Source organism: Rutilus rutilus (assembly GCF_951802725.1).
Source record: "Rutilus rutilus genome assembly, chromosome: 6".
Classification (NCBI taxonomy): domain Eukaryota; kingdom Metazoa; phylum Chordata; class Actinopteri; order Cypriniformes; family Leuciscidae; genus Rutilus; species Rutilus rutilus.
In genome coordinates, this window is record NC_140214.1 from 40,921,806 (window position 1) to 40,942,543 (window position 20,738).

General features: G+C 38.9%; 1 protein-coding gene across 5 annotated transcripts in view; it reads left to right on the forward strand.

The window, feature by feature from the left end:
• The window catches only part of ssx2ipa (synovial sarcoma, X breakpoint 2 interacting protein a), a 42,956-nt gene that overhangs the window by 14,102 nt on the left and 8,116 nt on the right, over nt 1-20,738 (forward strand). For all 5 annotated transcript variants that reach the window (XM_084410334.1, XM_084410332.1, XM_084410336.1 and 2 more), the window contains 7 exons: nt 6,014-6,214; nt 6,727-6,837; nt 10,046-10,181; nt 12,833-12,908; nt 12,996-13,176; nt 15,663-15,810; nt 19,110-19,246. In XM_084410334.1, coding sequence (XP_084266460.1) covers nt 6,014-6,214; nt 6,727-6,837; nt 10,046-10,181; nt 12,833-12,908; nt 12,996-13,176; nt 15,663-15,810; nt 19,110-19,246 — 990 coding nt within the window. The remainder of the gene's footprint in view (nt 1-6,013; nt 6,215-6,726; nt 6,838-10,045; nt 10,182-12,832; nt 12,909-12,995; nt 13,177-15,662; nt 15,811-19,109; nt 19,247-20,738) is intronic.

Sequence of the window (20,738 nt, forward strand, 5' to 3'; positions counted from 1 at the left end):
ATAGCCGAGTTCATGATGATCTCAGTCATTTGTTTTTTGCAAAGTATCAGCCATTCCCCATGTTTACCTCGAAGCTAATACTCCCGCCAGTGTTGTGCCTGAACGCGTTCATTGAACCAGTGGCGTAGCGTCAGGGCATGCAGGGTATGCACGTGCAAATGGGCCCGGGCCAATAGGGGGCCCGCCCATGAGGAGCTTTAAATTAAAACCAGGAAATTAATTTTAAATTCGTGGCCACAATAAATATATTTCATTATTTTTTGTATGCTTGTCATCTGTAGTAATTTCTTGTTTCTCCCTAATGTATACTTTCTCCGACATTTAAGGTGTGCATTTTTTTTTTGCACCCCGCAGCTGACGTAGAAGAACTACGCTGTCATTTTTTATATGACGCACACTACATCGCCGCGCCAAATTAAAAAAAGAAAACAGAGTGAGAGGTTACTATCGGCTAGCTAATTGAACATTAAAGGATGGACAAATACAAACATAAAAGTGGGGCATTAAAGAGAAAAAGGAGGGTGGAGAAGTTATAGTCGCGACACAAAAAGTAGGCTACCCAAAATAGACCGTTTTTTTGTGCAAACCTAGTGTAAATGACAACGATGTCGAAGGTCCCTGTTACTGTTGACATCGTGGATGAATTTGCCGAAAGAAAGGCCCGGTGAATGCAACTAAAATGAGTGAGTACTAGTTTTATGTTTTTACAGTTTGGGCCGCCGTGCCAAGATCAGTAGGCCTATTATTATTGACATTGGCAGTGCCTTGGTTGTTTTAGATTTGTTTTTGTTCCGTTCTGGTTGTGAAAAATTGTTGGGTAGAGTGTGTTTTTTATGGTATTGTTTAGTATGGTATTTTCTTGATACACTACAGTGAACGTCTATATATGAACGTCTAGCCTATATCTATATCTTCGATTACTTGTGGGCGGGGGGGCCCGTAAAATTTATTTTGCATATGGGCCCGGGACTGACTTGCTACGCCACTGCATTGAACGATAGTTCATGAACTCGTTCATATTTTGGGCGAACGTGAACTGAACGTACCGCATTACTGCCTGATGAACGTTACTGTGAACTCGATCTCGTTCATCAAAATGAACAAATCTTTTTTCGAGTCATTTCGTTCATTTAAGGGGCTTTAAATGTTACTATTAACTGGCAAATTCCTCGAACACATCAACCTACGCAATCTTGATCATATTCTGAATTAAGAAATCATTATAATGCAGTCAAAAATTGTTTACAGGGAACATAAATAATTACTTCACCTCGAGTCTTTCGTTTATTTGTTTAGTGACAGACGCAATAGCATACAATAGCCGCATTAGCAGTTAGATGCTGTTTGTTACACACAGTAGAGCAATAAAAACACAGTCTTACCGTTTCAATTGCAGGCAATTTTGTTGGAATGGCGCTTTTCCCGAGCTTCGATGCCAACTTCGCCTGATATTGCCCCAAATTTGTGAAGGATTCCGGCGTACAATGTTTAGCACAGCACAAACACCTAACGATAAGCCAGTGGGAAGGGTTGAACGGGGCAGAAATCAAAATCTCATTTTTTAGTGCGCGTGCACGTGGGCTATTTTACAAACCCTGAGGTAAACAAACGCTTCACTTTTAAATATCGGCTTCCCGGCCAGTGTATAATCATTATGCAATCATAACATACATTGATTCTCGTGGAAAAGTGAAAATTGCAGGTTATGACTCCTTTAAACTGTTACTATTGTTTTATCTGATGATTGATGAGTAGGGGTGTCACAATATATCGCAATACAAAAATGCAACAATATGTATCGTGGATAGTGACAAACTGTTTTGTGTATAGTTCACCCAAAAAGTTTTAGTGTCAGTATTACATTAAACTGCTATATATTATGTTGAATATAATGTATAATAATGCACCGGGGGAATATTTGTGGGTCCTGATAATGGCAAATGTCAGTAAAAAGTGGCCTACATTTATTTTAAATACATCTAATCAGTAAAAGAGATCAAGCATATTTGACAAAAGTAGGCTAATTCTGTATTTTCAGCTTCAGAATCATGAATATTGTTATTCTGGCGTCTCTATTGTCCTGTGCTTTGGGTTTCCAGCACCGAGTCCAATCCTATTCATTTACACACACAGTGTAACACCAAATTTAGCATATTAATCAACAGTAAAAAAAAAATGTCTTGGAGTATCGTGAAATGTGTCGAATTGTCATGAGAGTATTGTTACACCCCTATTGGCAAGTATTGGTGTTGCAATATATAAAACTTCAGCAATGACGTGTAATGTAATGATTTAAAGTAGGGCTGCTCGATTATGGAAAAAAATCATAATCACGATTATTTTGGTCAGTATTGAAATCACGATTATGTAACACGATTATTTCACATGACTTTGGGAACGTGTTGCATTTATCAAAAAGACACCTTTCAACAATTCTTAAAATTGAAATTTGAACATTGATTGTACTTTTACAATTAAACAATTAAAATAAATAATATAACAGATAATACTTCAAGTATTTTAATAATTCCCGCAGGTCTACCACTTATAATGTGGAAAATTCCCCCGCAAACATTGATTCACTTTAGCAAGTAGATTGTATGAGTAGCTTAAATTAATCCACACAGATTATAAAATCAAATCAATCATTTTAAAACTTACGCAAAGATGCAATTTCACAAACCGCGTGAGTGTTCAGCGGCGCCGCGTCTTCTCTCTCTCGGTCTCTCAAAATGGGCTGGACAAGGCAAGCGTTGAAACTACACTCTCGCGTTTAGGAGTCGGGACATGACGGAATTGTCACTTGCACAATCGGGCCAGCATTGCATCATAACTAAAGTTTTCACTTCTTTAAGTCTTATCAGTTTAAACATTCAAGCTGAGAGAGTTTATGGCTTCGGGATAGGGATCGACCGATATGGATTTTTTTGTGCCGATACCGAATATATATATATATATATTTTTTTTTTTAAATATATATATTTTTTTATCAGCCTTAGCCGATGACCGATACGGGCTGCCGATTTTCTTGGGCCGATATTTGGAGCCGATACTGCTTTTGCTCACTCAATTTACATCATAAAAATGACACGATGATTACAAATGTTACAAGTCTCAATTTAAAAAAGGATCATTTATTGAACTTAAAAAAACAATATTTGACAAATATTAAAAACATGAGGTAGAACAAGTAAAACAAAAAAGTTCAGTTCGGAAAATACTGAAAATAAATATTTAAGCATAAATCAAATTCTGAAAATAAATTCTGAAAATAAATATTTAAGCATAAATAAAATAATTACACTATTGCACACAGTAGCAACAAGCAAGCAGCATAATAAAGTGCAAACTATACTATACTTAATTTTAAAAGTAACCAACTATTTACAACCTAGTCATTTAATGCTTAGGCCTAAATTTTAGTGCACTAATCTCTTAATCTCTTGTAGAGCAAATGGCTATCCTAAGAAAATGGCTTTTCCTCCATTTTAAACAAAACAAAAACGATTTTAAACCAAATAGATTCTCAGTTTATTATGAATTAGGGACTGTTCACATATCGCGTCTGAAAACGTGTGGAAAGCACGGCCGCGCAGCTTTCTCCTTTCTACAAGCGCTCGCGCTCCAGTGGCGTCTGTCGTTGCTATGTAACCATGAACTGCGCTCTCCATGATGACGAGGAAGTTAGGATTAATTTATTTCTAGCCCTTTACGACTACATATATTTATGGAGATGAGAAATAAAAACCCGCCCTGTCCAGCTATGATCAGCTGTTCAGCCGAGCTTTCGATGTTGTCATGGAAAGGTCAGTTGTGTTTTGTCACATGACCTGTGTGCGCTTGCTGCATTCTGAAAAGTTTAGATGTTTTCATCTCACCACGGCATAGGAGCGCCTGGACAAACGGGCGCGCTGCATCGCATGCGTGTCGCAACCGCGTCGCTTCTTTTATGAGCACACGTCCAAACATCAGCCAGGTGGTCGCTGAATAAAACTCCCACAAATATCACGGAATCACGGAACAACGTCGGCATTATTTAACCCATGACCAGTGTTCGTAACAGCTGCCGTATGCATATGGATAGCCTCAAACTTAGCTAATTGCAGCTCCCTAAATACAATGACAAGCAGTTTTATAGATGAGGCATTTGCGTTTTCCATTTGGACCCACAAACTTGCTTTGCTATAGTTGCACGCACATATAGAGCAACGTGTTTCCACTTTCAAAGTGTATGGCAATATTTCAGCTAAGTCAAACAGTTAAAAGATGCTTTGAAAGTTTAAACCTTACAGTTGTCTTGAAGAGGCTTCCAGCACTGCTAGTGTGGGAGGGGCAGTGCAGCGTCTCCAGCAACACAGAGCTGTCTGCGGACGCCTGTCTGTAAATAATGCCAGGGAAAAACTATCAGCGAACGCAGCAGGCCGATGCCGATACACGTAAAACCCGCAAATATCGGCCCGATATATTGGTCGATCACTACTTTTGGGCGGATTTGCGCGTGTCATTCAGAACACAAGACAAAATAAGAGTGTTCTTGCAAAACAGAGCATGGCAAAATAATGTTTTTACTCGATTGTACTATTTTGGTGATCGTTGGGAGCCGAAATCGAAATTCAATTAATTGCACAGCCCTAATTTAAAGTGCAACTATTATTCTTTTTCAGATCACCTTTCATGTAGTGTGTAATAAAGCCATTTGTGACTGTAAAAGGTTGCAAAGTTTCAGAGCTCAAAGTGCAGATAAACTGAGTAATTGTCTTGTGAAACGAGGGCTGCTCGAATTTGCGTAGTTTTGTAATAAATTTGCATAATGCCATTCTATGGTCTTCATTGGCTGCCGGTGAACAAGGTCTGCTCTGACCCTCAAACCCTGTAGTGTATCTGAGACTGGAAGAGTTTGGCTTGTGTTCATCAAGACGATGCTGTTTTCTGAATCCATTTTGATGCCGTTCCAAAGTATGAGATTGATTTAGTAAAACCGACACCAATGTTGCTGTTCGGATCATGGTGTACATGTGCTTTTGAGGCAGCGTAACACCACTCTACATGTTAAGAGCTAATGTTCTCTTTCATAGGTTCATTTGATGCTGTTTTCAGATTTTAGAAAGCACTTTCACATCCGCAGTACATTGAAACAAAACTGCAAAATGGCTTGTGTGCCAGTGAATGGCCTGGGTGAGAGAGAAAGCTAGTTTTGAGTTTGAACGGTAGAGTCTACATAGTACATAATGACTGAATGACCTTTATAAACCGTGGTAATGCAACAGTTTCTACTGTACAGCAGATCTAGAAGAAAATAGCGTCATAGTCCAGATTAAGGTCAATGATGGTTTGTTTTCATTGTAAAAAAGTTAAGTTCATTCATAGCTGCTCTGGAGAAAACAGTGATGTCATCGTCCAGCATAGTTCAGCTCTCATATAATGGTGTCAATGCAGGAGATCAATATTGTTGAATATTAAGGTGCATTGTGTAATATTTAGGAGGATCTGTTGACAGAAATGCAATATAATATACATAACTATGTTTTCAGTGGTGTATAAAGACCTTACTTAATGAACCGTTATGTTTTTATTAGCTTAGAATGAGCCGTTTCTCTCTACACACACCGGGTCTCCTTACATCGACATGTTTCTACAGTGGCCCTAAACGGACAAACATGTTTCGTCACTGTTGTTCTTCATGATAAGAAGCTATAGCTAAAGGCAGCGAATAAAACACTGACACAATGATGAACAAGTAACAGTAACAGGTTTACTTGATGATTCAGTAAAACAAATTTCTTAATGTATCTTTGTAAAGAAACCTCATTGCTTATCTAGCTACTCTCTGCTGTCTCAGACGACGACATCACTTCCTGTCGGCCACTGTAACTTCTGTTGGGTGCAATTCACAAACTCACCACTAGATGCCGCTCTAAATCACACACTGCACCTTTAAGTACCGTACATGTTCATCACATCTTCTTAACTGGACTGTTGTGGTGATCATATGTGTTGTCCGGGTTCTCCTCAGGAGGTGTGTTCGCTGGGCTTGTCTGGAGTGAGTGTGGAGTGTACCTCGGGTGGTCTGAGCACTGTGCCGGTGTTGAACGTGCTGTATGAGGTGCTGCAGCTGCAGAGGAGAGCTCAGCGGGCCCATCACGAGCTGGAGAACCAGCAGATGAAGAACACCAGTGACCTCGAGCATCTGCAGCACAGCCACTGTCGACTCAAAGTACTGCGCCTTCTGCTCTAACACACACACACACACACACACACACACACACACACACACACACACACACACACACACACACACACACACACACACACTGAACTTCAGCCACCTTTACAATACTGGGCTTTAAAGGCCTGGAGAAGGCATGGACATAACTCAAATCTTTAGTGAATATGCATTTTTATGATTCTGCTCTTCTTTAAAATAATTCATATGCAAGATATTGTGATAGTGTTATTTCAAGTTTTATCAATATTTTGAATTGGCTTTTATTTTTTATTAGTTTATTTAAATATTGCTAGTTTTAGTTTAGTTTTATTTCCAGTTAATAAATTTAATGCTTCAACTTAAACGAAATGAAAATTAGAAATAGTGCCATCTATTATGCACACTGCTGTAGTGCTGAGTTTATTTACTAGTAGATAGTTCAGAGTGAAGTAGGAGGAAATGGTTGTAATGTGAAATCCTAATGGTTCTGCTCTGTGTGTGTGTGTGTGTGTGTTTGTCAGGATCAGCTGGAGCACACGAGGAGAGAGAACTCAGGCCTGCATGAGGGTGAGCGACAGCTACAGTTGAAGATCAAAACCTTACAGAACTGCCTGAAGTCTGAGAAAGAGGAAGTAAGACATGCTCACGCTCAGACAGGCGTCATGACTGCACCCCATCACGCTCACTGCTGTACTTTTAAGTTTTACACCATAACCCCCAGCATACAAAATCCTCATCTTTTACACAAATGCCAAACTGAATGATCAGTGTATTGCAAAAGAAAAAATAAGAATTCGATTGCGATTTACAATTATTTCCCCCCCTCCGCATTGTGAGATGTAAACTCGTGAGTTATGAAGTATCTCTCAATTCTGAGGGTAAAAAATCTGAAATATCAAGATAAGTTAACCTTATTTTTATTTTTACTTTTTGGCTGAAACGAGCTTCCATACTGTTCAGTGGTAAAAAGGTGAAAATGGGATGCAAAACATTCAAATTTCTTTGCATTGTTGTGTCTCTATTATTAAATGAATCATTAATAGTTAAAGGGGTCCTATTATGCTTTTCACTTTTACAACTTCAGTTAGTGTGTTGCTGTTCGAGCGGTTAAGGCCCCATCCACACTACTGCGTTTTCGTTTAGAAACGGAGACCTTTTGCTACGTTTGCACCTCCCGTCCAGACTAAAACGGCAAAAACAAAGACCTAAAACAGAGAAGTTTAGAAACACTGCCGACCCTGTTTTGCGTTTTGAATCTCCGGAGGGCGTTTTAGTGAAGACGGGTCAAAACGGAGGACTTTAGAAACGATGACGCAGAGGCTCACGCTCGGCTCTATGATTGGGTGTCATCAGTCATGGAGTATACACAGGTAATATTCAGTACCAGACAGTAAACTCCACCCGCTGGAACAGTTTCTTACAGTAAGAAACTGCCGCGTCTCAGGCGCGGCTCGTGCGGTAAACGTGTGCATGCTAGAAATAGAACCGACGCCTATTTTTCATGCGACACATAAGTGTGTTGGAAGCGTTTCCAGGCAAACTAGAATAGGAAAACATGTTTATATGTCATTTTGACACAAATACATATTAATAAATGAAATTTTGATGTTTGAAAGCATTTTTTTTACAGTCTATGTTTGAAAGTCTCTAGGTTTACACCGGCACGCGCATGCCCAGTGTTGGTGAATGGTCACGTGATCCGCGTTTTCAGTCGTTTTAATGTGGACGGAGATCAATTCTAATACGCAGCTAAAACGCTGGTGTTTTTTTTTTTTTGGGATCTTATGAAGTCATAATGTTACTCATTTAAATAATCTCCGCCCACGGAATATGCAAAAAAAGTAAGGAGGCCTGGATGAGTTGCATTAGAGAAGACATTGTTGTCTCTGTCAAAGAGACGCTGTTTTTTCCACATTCCCAAAACTCATTTGTTTGACCTTCCTAACTTGGAGAGGTTAACATTTATTTTAAACTGTTCCTGAACATTATAACGTTTATCAGCACATTTTATGGAGAACAGCTTGTTTACTGTAGCTTTAGGAAAACTACTTTACCTCCTTAGGAAAATTAACCGTGGTTTTGTAATCGATTACTGTTAGTATTGTACGGTGGCCGAGAAGTGCAAAACAAATCACAATTCTGAAAACAAAACAACAAATTATAAAGGCAATGGAAAGACTAAAAACAAATTAACAAGTTAGAAAACACAACAACAATTTCGAAACCATAACAAATCAAAAAACACAACAACAAATCTGAAAACAAATTAGCAAGTCAAAAAACACAACGACAAAACGGAAAAGGTAGGTATATGTGGCGAATGGAATACTGACCGCTGATTGGACGAGACATCTGTCAGTCAAGACATGCAGAAAGTACAGCAGACTGCGGCAGGAGAAAGTCGATTCGCGTGTTTATATTGCGTTTATAAATTTGTTTTATTTTTGGAATTGTGGTTTGTTTTGCACTTCTCGGCCACCGTAGTATTGCCATAGTTTTCCGACTAATATCACGATTAAATGGTGGATAACATTGTATCTATAATGTATAAGAAAGTTACAAAAACATACCACTCTGAAATCCGTGCTTGTAAAGTCTGCGCATGAAATCTTTTCTGCACGATCCTCTTGTTCGTTAACATTGTCAGGGTCTGAATCAGGCGCAAAATGGTTTTAAATTGACGCCATTCTTATTTATGTTTAGTTAGTAGTAGTACTTTATTGTTCAGCCTTAGCTGAAAATTGGTCTTTGGTCTCGCCATACAATCACAAAACAATTAACAATACACAATATACATTAAGATTAAAGTATTCACATTTCCTTCCTCTTATTCAAAAGACTTATTGCATTTGGTACAAAAGTTTGTTTATATATTGCTTTGGCCGCTTTTGGTGTTCTGTAGCGACGACGTGATGGCAATAATTCAGAAACATGATTCAAGGGCTGTGTTGTGTCTCTTGCTATAGTCAAAGCTTTTCTCTGAACTGCACTTTGATATAACTGTGCGACTGATTTTTGCTTAGATCCTATCATTTTTCCTGCTACTCTTGTAATTCTGTCTAATTTTACTTTATTCACAGATGTAACTCGTCCGAACCACACAGTTATATTATACCCTAAAACACTCTCAATTAAACTTGTATAAACTCTTTGAGAGAATTTTCTGTAAGTCAGGTTGTTCTGCAGTTTCCTTTTGCAAGAATAGCCTTTGATTTGCTTTCTTACAAATAAGGTTCACATTTTCAGAAAAATTCAATTTACAGTCAATCATGGTTCCCAAATACTTAAGTCTTCACAATTTCAACTGTTTGATCACATAACATTATTTCTGTTACAGGCTCCTTTTCATTAAGGAGTTTCTTTAAATCTTCAGAGAGCCATGGTTTATTATTTGAGAAGACTTTAACCACTTTAGTGTCAATAACTGTTTCTTCACAAAATTGAATATAGGAGGTTATACAGTCAGTTAGTTCGTGAGGGTCTCTGCATGAATAAAAAAAAACTAGAGAACACTAGAGAAGAACTTGCGGTGGGACAATTTACACACTAAGTGCTGTCAATTAAAACACACTGGGTCATCTAACCAATCACAGCACATTTCATGCTTCAGAAGGAGGGGCTTCATCGAAATCAACGTGTTAAACCAGACTGGGGAGAGAGGAGCTGTAATAATATAATATGTGTTTTGTACAGTCAAGCATGAAAACATTCTAGTACACCCCAAAAACAAAATCAAGACTTCGTAAAAGGGCATATTAGGACCCTTTAAATGCTGGCACAGCTTTTTACTGTTTTCAACTTAAACCGCCTCACTGCTACTGTGTGTTTAATATTCTGCAGGTGCAGAAACTGCAGAGCATCATCTCCAGTCGAGCCACACAGTACAACCATGATGCCAAGCGGAAAGAGAGGGAGTGCTCCAAACTGAAGGAGCGGCTCAACCAGCTGCTCGTGGACAAGAGAGACAAGAAGCTCGGTGAGCACCTGTTGTGTTGTTCTCTTTTATTTGGAAAAGACAAATATAATGCAAGTTTAGTTTGAACTTTACAATAACATGAGGACATATTACAAACACATTTTCTCTTTTTCTGCACTTCTGCTCTAGTTTGCGTAGTGCAAACAACTTAAACTTTACTTTTTAATGCCAAAAAAGGTTCTATATGTAGAGAAATGTCTTAATGATTGCATAATTCCTTCATTTTTAATGGGTTAGTTAAATTTTGTAGTGATAAAGTATGTTTACCAGCCGTTTAATTCAGATTTAAATTCAAATTAAAAATGAAATAAAACAAAATAATTCAAGCTAAATCCATAAAATGTTCCCATGATGGAACCCCTAAAAGGTTATATATCATTTAAATGCATGAATGTTTTGCCAATCCTTATTAAATATTCTGGTCTTTAGTGACCCGGATCTATATCTAACACAGATGGATCTCAACTGTTGCGATAATAACTCTCCGGATATTTTAATGACTATTAAAAAAAGAATACAATAAAGCATATTTTGTTTCCTTTTGTAACTTGGAAGAGTTAATTTTGAGCAGATGCTTTCTCCCATCATCACTGCCTCATATTCACCGTCTCAAACAGATTCTCTTCAAAAGCAGTATTTTGATGGCTGACAGCTTCTCCATCAAGTGAACCACTAATATTTGATTCGCTCAGTACTCGCTCTACAGTAAATCACTGAGTCATTTCACGTTTTGTTTATGACTGCCGTAATTATGAGTGTAACATCACTTCATCAGTGTATCAGACATTGCCTCCTTGAGGAATAAAGGTGAGTTTAATTTGAGTCAGAGATTCAATTATTGTTGGGCAGAAAAATATACTTGCATACCTCGGGTCACTAGCGACTATTTTCTTTTGGCCTTAATATTTGAATATAGTTTTCACCATTCTGTTGGGTGATGCGTGTAGTGCAGAAATTACACACTAAAGGCTGATTTATACTTCTGTGTCGGACCTACGCCAGCGCTATAGGCTACGCTTAGGTTTTCATTTATACTTCTGCTCGTGTCCGCGTTGATGTGCAATTACACACAAACCCGAGGGAGGGGCTCTAGCAGACCAATCACAGCGCTTGTGTCCGCGTATAATTGATGCGTTGTTACGTTTTTGGAGAGGTGCACGTCAGGGTACGGCGAAGGGGACGTGTCCTACACTGCCGACGGCGGGAGTTCGACACAGAAGTATACATTGGGCTTTAGAGACGGACATTTACAAGATAAATGAAAAATATTGCCATTATTATCTCCACACAACCGGCAGCTGATAATTGCAGGTCCTCCTATCATAAAGCATACACATTTTTTTGACAACAAGGGCACATTGAGTTGATGGACAGTGAGAGTATAATGTTACAAATGATTTCTCTTTAAATTGAATGCTGTTCTTTTGAACTTTCTATTCAGAGAATTCTGAATAATAAAGCATATCACGGTTTCCACAAAAGTATGAAGCAGCCCTGATTTCAACAACGATAATAAATGTTTCTTGAGCATCAAATCCTCATATTAGAATGATCTCTGAAGGGTCATCATGTGACACTGAAGACTGGAGTAATGATGCTGAACACTCAGCTTTGATCACAGGAATAAATTACACTGCACTATATATTCACATAGAAAACATCAATTTTAAATTGTAATATTTCACAGTATAACAGTTTTTACTGTATTTCTGATCAAAGTAATGCAGCCTTGATGAGCAGAAGAGACTTCTTTCAAAAACATGCTGTGATAATCTTAATTGTATTAAAAGCTGACTTAAAATCTATAAATTAGGAACGGTCATAGCGTGTAGACCGTTGAAAATGAGTTATACTGTATAAGTTGTGGCTCTGTTGGTGCGGTCCGGACAAAACCATAATAGAAACTCTTGTAAATAACATTAGAGAACAGCAAGTCTCTCCCTTTTTCTCGTCTGGCTCAATATCACTATACTTCAACATCTGCTCACCCTGTCCAGCCCCAAAGCATGATGGGAAATGGAAATCCTGTTTTCTATATATCTGAGCTACTCGATTGAAACATTCTTTTTCTCTTAATCCCTCAGGTTAACATTTAAACTTAATCTTAAAAAATATTTGCACCCATAGAAATGCTCAAGTATAGTGTATGTTTTTAAGGGTGATGTTAAATCAAGTATGTTGATTTATATATTTTTTAATTGTATATCAGAAATAAAATTTTCAGTGCCTGTTTATATATTCCATGTGTTATATAATATATCATCTATCAATTTAGCTTTTTGAAAGAAATTACAGTTTTGAGAGTTCAGTCACACTTTACATAAGGTGTCTTTAACCTGTGTACATTGCACTTGTGTACATACATGTTTATAAAAGAAGTAAAATATAAATGACCTGCTTGTAATTCCTGCTATAATGACACTGACCTTCCCTTCCCTTTTAACCCACCCTTAAATCTACCTGTACCACCTAACCTGTCCTAACCCGACCCGCGTCCACCTCAATAGCAGCACAAGTGTTAGACAACACAACATCAACACAATAAGTAAATCAAAAAAATGAAGTAAAGTAATCCACAATATCCAGAAAGATTTGAACAGTGCATGCGAGGTTATAACATCTCTCTCCTCTCTGTCCTCATGTGTGTTCAGCCATTGAAGTGTCCAACTATGTGGGAAGGTCAGATGGCAAGAGAGGCCTTTGGAAGACGGGCAAGATGGAGGCCAGGTAACGCTCCCGTGGGTGTGTGTGTGTGTGTCACCAGTGTCATCTCTTACACTGCAGACATGTGAGCGTTTGCTGTTGTGTTGTTAGACACGAGGGTGAGATGTACAGGGCTCTGCTGAGTGATTATGAGGCGCGCCAGAGATCTCTGATGCTGGAGAACTCGGAGCTCAAGAAGGTGTTGCAGCACATGAAGAAGGACATGATGGCCATCCTGAGTCCCAAGAGCCTCTGCGTCGAAGCGGAGCCGGCGGAGGACAGCCTAGAGCAGGTCTGAGCTCAGTCAGTCATAACAGTCTGTCAACTTTAAAAATATTAAACACATTATGAAACTCAATTCATCAATGCTCGTTATACTAAAGATTTATTCCACCACTGAAACAACTTTAAAAACATTGCTTGAAGAGACAAAAGGCAGACTACCTTTGTACATTAAACTACTGTCAACTATTGGCAAGATAAAAGTAAATAATGCATTGTTTAAAGAATTTAATATATTTAAATTAGTGGTGGGCCGTTATCGGCGTTAACGTGCTGCGTTAACGCGAGACTCTTATCGCGCGATAAAAAAAATATCGCCGTTAATCTATTCTCAAAGTTGGGTTGGGAGCTGGCTCTATACTACACAAGCTGTGATATGAATCTACTCGCGGCCGCGAGGTACACCCGGCTGCAACGCATCATATTCGTCGTCATCTTAAGTAAACACGGCTGAAAGTGAAAGCTGGTGAAAAAGATCAGTGCAACATACATTATTTGGACTTGGTTTGGATTTAAGCTGTCCGACGAGCAGCAGCAAACTACATAGACAGAGTGTGTGGGGTAGCCTAACAGTTCGGTAAGTTAACACACGACTAATCCCTTCTACCACCTCAAATTCAAAACGAAACATATGATATCACTGAATATCAGCGCGTGCGTTTTATTCCCAATATATAATTGTTGTTTCTTTTTAACTGAAAAGACATCAGTTAGACAATATTCTAATTTTAAATTTGGGGTTTCATAAGCTCCAAGCCATAATAAACATTAGACCTACTTAAGTCTCTGCAGCTAGTGTACTTAAATTTTATTTATCTGCAAAATTATGTTGTATACTTACAGTTTTAGACAATATTTGTTCTCAAAACTACATACACCCTTTAAAAAAAAAAAAAAAAAAAACATTTAGCAGTTGTTTAGCAGGGTCTGTGTAACCTGTTCTGAACTGGTTTTATTATAATATATATCGTTATCGCAAGAGGCTGCAATGTATATCACAATATGGATTTTAGGCCATATCACCCATCCCTAATTGATAGCCTATAGTAGTTGATAATAACATAGGCCTACCTAATGTTGCCTACGGACGGTAACAGTACAGTAGTGTCCTTTTACAGTCTATGAGTAGAACAGCTTTCTCAAGCAGTTTGTGATGCATTTTGGAAACAGGAGATGAGCCCCTGGTCTAATGCGCCGGCTTGAGAAACCCGTTCTCAAAGACTTTTATACTCATTATTTGGGTAGCACACATATTCTGAATGCCTTCGGCAGAATTCAAATGAGCCATTTTAATCTAGATTAAAAAAATTAATCTATGCCCACCTCAAATTTAAATAAATATATTTAAGATTTGTTTCTATTCATTTATATTAAAAGTCCCCCTGTAGTCAATCATTTTATCCCTTAACTCATCTTTGATCACGGAAATTAAATATTACATATTTAAAAGTTTTTTCCTTAAAAGATTTATTTGTGCCTTAAAATAGCTTGACTGTAACTCGACACCCTTGCCTCATTTAGTATGCAAATGAGCCCCGCCTCCACTCACTCACTCAGCTCAGAGATCCACTGGTTGACGATCACACGTTGATCTGATTGGTTACAAGGTAGTTTGTGACGTCAGAAACACCAGCGATTTCAAAGCGTGTTTTTGAGACTGTCTTTGGTTCACTGCAGTTTTAAGGAGAGAATACTCAGCAATGCTGTCGACTTATGAATTTACACATGGTTTGTCTTAAAGCATATTAAAAACACCACATAGACACATAAACAACATTAAAAGCTGGATTTTTACCACAGGGGGGACTAATATATATGTGTATATGTGTGTATATGTATATATATATACATACATGTATACGTACACATACATATACATACACATATGTATGTATAGGTGGGAAATAATGCTCTCACTTAAATGCCATTCCAAACAAATGCAAATGTGTCTCTTTATATGACTTGAATCAGGGCTATTATTGTCCTCTTAAACTGTTAAAATAAATGTTATATATATTAGAAATGTTGCAGTAACATTAGTTACAATAAGGTTTCATTTGTTAACATTAATGTATTTGCTATCATGAACTAACAGTGAGCAAAATACATTTATTACTGTAATAAATGCTGTAGAAGTGTTAATTATCAGTTCATGTTAATGCACCTTATTGTAAAGTGTTGAAATAAGTTAGTTGAAGCACTAAAATGATTAACTGGAAATAAATAAAGCTAAAACTGAAATAAAAATTTAATTAAACCTAAAATAGCAATATTTTAATAAATGACAAAAGCACGTAATGCAATTACTAAAGCTACAAATATAAAACTATAATAAAATAAATGTTCTAGATTCATATGGGTTACTTTGACAACGACTTTATGAACTGGTAATGGAGGCACATGAACTTTTCAGGTGTTGTGAAAAAAGTCTTTGTGTTTTGGAAGGGCATGCGGGTGAGTGATGGCCTGGTTCTCCGTGTGTGTGTGTGTCCTCAGGCTGTGTCTGAGGGCGAGGAGGACACTGCTGACTCCAGTCGAGAGACGCTAGAGCAGTCGTGTGAACAGGCGCGCGAGCAGCTCACCAACAGCATCCGCCTGCAGTGGAGGAAGCTCAAGAGCCACATGGAGAGACTCGACAGCCAAGGTACACACGACTCCTGCTTTCATTCTCCAGCGAGTTTAGGACACAGCAACAGAGTCATGTGTGTTTGAGCCGGAGTCAAATTAACATTTGCAACCACAGCGATCGCCTCTGAGGACAAAATACTAGCACTGACGTAGTTTTCAACACTAGCTACTTTTAAATAAAATCGGCACCATGCTGTGAATCAGACGAACACACAAAAGCATTGTTCAGTTGCTCAGGCGTGTCATTGGAAATAAACTTCAGACGTTTTTAATAGCGATTTGTTTTGGAAGGGGATTCCCAGTTTTCCGAGGTGCAGTTTGTCTACGTCCAGGGACAGAGCAACTTCAGGAGTGTGACTCTTGTGATTGGTGTTGTAAAGAGCACACCTCCTTGATTTACACACGCATGTTAAAGGACGTGTAGAGGAATGTCATGATGTCACGGACGGGGCGATTTCTAATCCTGGCCTCTCAGAAGGGTGGCGGACCACTTGGGAGTTAGCAGTGTTATTAGTGTTAACTATTAAAAGCATTTCTGTTCATTCAAATAAAGCTGAAATACAATAAAACACAAATAGTAGTTGAAAACGTAAATTTACGTAGTGTACCTTTCGGCCCTCTAGCGCAGTGATATTCAAATGGCGGACGGCTTGGTTTCATCCGGACCGCGGGACATAATTGCACCATTTTACCGTTTCTACCGATTAAAGTGAGCAGCGCGTCAATGCAACGGAGCGGTACACACACCACAAGCACTCGGGGTTGTTCATGGTAATGATCTTTCAGAGCTATATCTGTAATATTTTATCTAGAGCTTAAAGTGCTTCGTTCAAGCCCTTCCCGCTCTGCATGTTGCTTCTCTCCCCCTCGCTATAAACCATGAAGCGCCATTATAAGAGCTGCGTATGACGTGGTTATTTTAATAACAACAGCAGCAAAAGAGATACTTTCACTAAAACACTGCAGAAAAGGAGAATGCCGCTAATACAGTTATCTATCATACAGATGACTCTGACCCTTCAACTAAACCAGGTGTGAGAACACTTCATATGTGGCGTCTTTTAGATTTTAGCATTATTAATCAGCATATAAAGAGCATTTCATAATAAACAATGTTCCAATTTGGAAAATGATTTAGAGATGGCAAGGAAAGACAAAACAACTTTTAAATTGCTATTTAACTGTTTTGTCCTCATGATGAGAGTTTTGATTATTAGATTATGTGCTTTGTTTGTTTTTAGTAGTTTATTGCTTTGAACAAACTTTGAACATTGCTTTGTTTTTTTACAAAATACTACGGCTGCCTCGATGGAAATGTATAAATGTTCCAAAAAGTATTATCCGGACCTCCTCTGGGAAGGAAATATAGAGACCGGACCTCTGGAAACTTTAATTGAATACCCCTGCTCTAGTGGTTTAAAAACAAACCTGCATGTATTTTGCATAAGAAGGTTGTTCTGGCTGTGCTTCGGCTCTCTGTGACTGCAGATGAATATGGTTATCTTGCTGCTCATAAATCATTCACTGCTGGGCTTCAGAGATATGACCAGTTTAGATGAAAGGATCTCAGGCTGAAGATGTTACTGTAGCTTTACGCATTTATAGATGCACTACTTCCTTCAGTGAATTCCAGCACAACTAACATAAGATGATCTTCACAACAGATGCTGCTTTACTCTGTTAGAGAGCAACATATGGCAGTTTATCTGTTCAATAAAACACTTTCTCTCCTTTTGAGTAATAAAACACCATCATATCTGCGTCATTTTTACAACAGTTCAAACCCTCAGTTCTCCATCTCCTGAAGCCAAGCTGATGTTGATTCTTGTTTTATTACGAGCTCTGTCTCGTTCTCTTTTCTCCAGAATTCTCTCCTCTACACACACACACGCACACACACACAGGCGCACACACACAGGCACACACACAGGCACACACACACACCAGACAGACCGACACACACTAACCCTACCCCTAAACCTCCTACCTATCACACACACACTCCAGACATGCGTCAGAGCAGCTGGAGCAACTTTACTCTATTTACGGATATGACAAGATGTGCACGGGCGAGTGATGCTTGTACAAATGTAGCTCCCGCCAAAACCATCCTGAGAGGTCTAAAATATAAACACTTGTAGACTTACCATAGTGAATCAGGGTAAGACACAAACACGGTTTGGAAGAAGGACTGATGTAGGATTGATGACTTTTGAACAAAGTTACATAGTATACGGCTGCTATTGAATGGCTGCAGCTTGGTTGACACATTTGAAAAACCACACACCGCATTCATGACGTTCATCCACACAATCACAGTGGATGAATCAAGGTCTTCTGAAGTCAAACGATAGGTGTGTGTTAGAAAATGTTTTATTTATTTTTTTAACTTTTTTTTAACTATAAATCACTGCCTCCGGTCTACTGTCATACGGATGTTCTTAACGCCGCCTTCACACTGGCAGTTGAAATCAGCTCCGATACGGCAGCGAAACGACCGGAAGTCATTCATTTCCTATGGAGATTCGCAGACCGCATGCGAATGGGTCTGAACCAGGTGCGAACGAGTGCGGTGCGAAAAAAATCGTGTCCGTTGGCCATCCGGATGCGTTAAAAAAATTGAACTCTTGCGAAAGGCTACGGACGGTTTCTATCCGAAAATCCCAACGGAAGTTAGCGTTGCTATGGTACTGATAAACAAACCTGGATTCTTAACTTTTAATAAAATAAATAATGATTTTATAACGATTAGTTGTCATGTCATTTTTTTTATTTTCATGATGTTTTAACGTTATTAGGGCAGTTAATACAATTAAATAATTCAATATTTAAATATACTCGCTTCCGAGGCTTCCGACGCTTTTCACCGTTGTGTACGACGTCCGCTGGGGGCGTATTGCGTATTACGGAGCTGATTTCAACTGCCAGTGTGAAGGCGGCGTAAGGATATTGTGACGCTCGTGTGGGGAGTGGCGGCGCTCTGTGCTTTTCTCTTTACTTGTGCGAACAGAAGACATTGATTCATCAACTGTGGTTGGGTGGATCTCCATCACTATCACGGTCTGTGTTTTTTTTTTTTTTAAAGTGTCAGCAGAGCGGCACCCATTCACTTGCATTATATGGAAAAACAGAGATGGAAAAAAAAAAATCTTAATTTGCGTTCATCTGAAGAAAGAAAGTCGTGTACATGGGGGAACGCATGAGGGAGAGTAAATGGGTGGAGTGTCACTTTAAATGCTGTTCTTGTTCTTGAACATTCTCTAGAGTGAGTTGTTCAGTAATGGGTCTTGATGAATATCTCTGTGTGTGTTGCAGTGTCACTGGTGGCGTGTCAGGAGCGTGAGGCAGAGGAGCTGATGTCCAGGAAGGATCATGAGGAGGAGATGCAGCGGATACGGCTGGAGCTGCAACAGTGTAAAGAGTTCATTCATGTGCAGCAGCAGCTTCTGCAGGTGAACAATATATACACATCAGACACTAATAAAAGTGCATAAAACCTGAGCAAAAAGTTTCTTATTTAATCAGAACAGTGGGGTAGTTGATGTGCGTAGTCCAATCCATGACTCAATGACACTGTTTTTCATATTTAATACTGTAAAAGTGCTGTATAAACACGACTTGACCGGAGTGCTGAATTGACCTATGGCTAAGCCACGCCCCCAAACGCGATGAGCCAATCACAGTGCGCATAGCTAACCCAATACACTCGGACATTCTCTGCTTCCACGTCCATTGAAATGCATTGCAGTTAGTCAGTTTTCATTAGTTTTTATGTTTTTTTTTTCTTGTCATTTTTGCTTTTAAACAGCGTGTGTGTGTGATTTTTGGTTGGGTGACAGTTGTAGGTTACAGTTTGACAAGAGTTTACATTTTGACAAAAGCACAATGTTGTGTTTTACACAAATATAAGTAGGCTAAACACTTTGCAGTTTTAATGATGTCCTGTATGAACAAATTTGAGTATGTTTTTGTTTCCACTGTTCGATCGCGCCCGTGCCTCTCTCTCTCTGACACACACACACATTCCAGCATTGCAATCTTGACATCGCAGCCTGTTCATTATGCTGCGTTCACACCAATTGCGCGTATCGCGTCTAGTTCGACGCTTGAACATTTTGAATCAGTTTGCGCGTCCAAAGCGAATAGGACGCGCGTATAAAGCGAGCGTTTGAAGCGAAATAGCACCAAACTATAACGTTTAACGTTACACTGTGAACTGTAAATCTTTGTCTGGAGCTGAAGCTTATCGACCTTCTCAACAATAAAATTATTAATATAACCCTCCAATGCATAGTTAAGGCCCCTTTGGTGACTTCGAGATGATATATAATCTTTCTGTCTCCAAAAATCATCAATTGCCTCCTGTGAAATGTCTCCTACTGTGACAGCTGCCATAGCGCCTGTTACCGAATGTTGACTGTTTGTCCGAGTGAGTGGAGGGGGCGTGGCTTAGCCATAGGTCAATTGTAAAGCTGGTTCAAACATCTCCACAGCGCTGTGATCAGATGCTTTCTGAACTGCTGTTTTCTCACCGCTGTTATTTTTTTCTATTTTGTCATTGAAAAGAAAGCGCGCAGAACATATGAACGTATTCATCTAAACGTCGATCTTATGGTGTCAGGATGTTAATTGAGCTCTTTAGATTTGAGTTTTGGACTGGATTATTTTGCAAACAATGCGACTGTTTCTCGATCTCCTTAGTGGTTTCTTTATAGTGGAGCGCAAAATTAGTCAGTGCGCTGTGGCATGAGCCGGTGTAATTCTATCGTCTTTCATTGGAGGTAACTAGTGCGCAGAGTTTGCAAATGCTAACATTAGTGGTGTGCACCCTTACTCAAAGAAAAACCCAACCCGATAAAGTTAGACCCAACTCAGACCCGAAGGCATTTTTTTCGAACCCAGCTAGACCTGATTGTTAATTAAACACCTGAAACGAATAGTGGA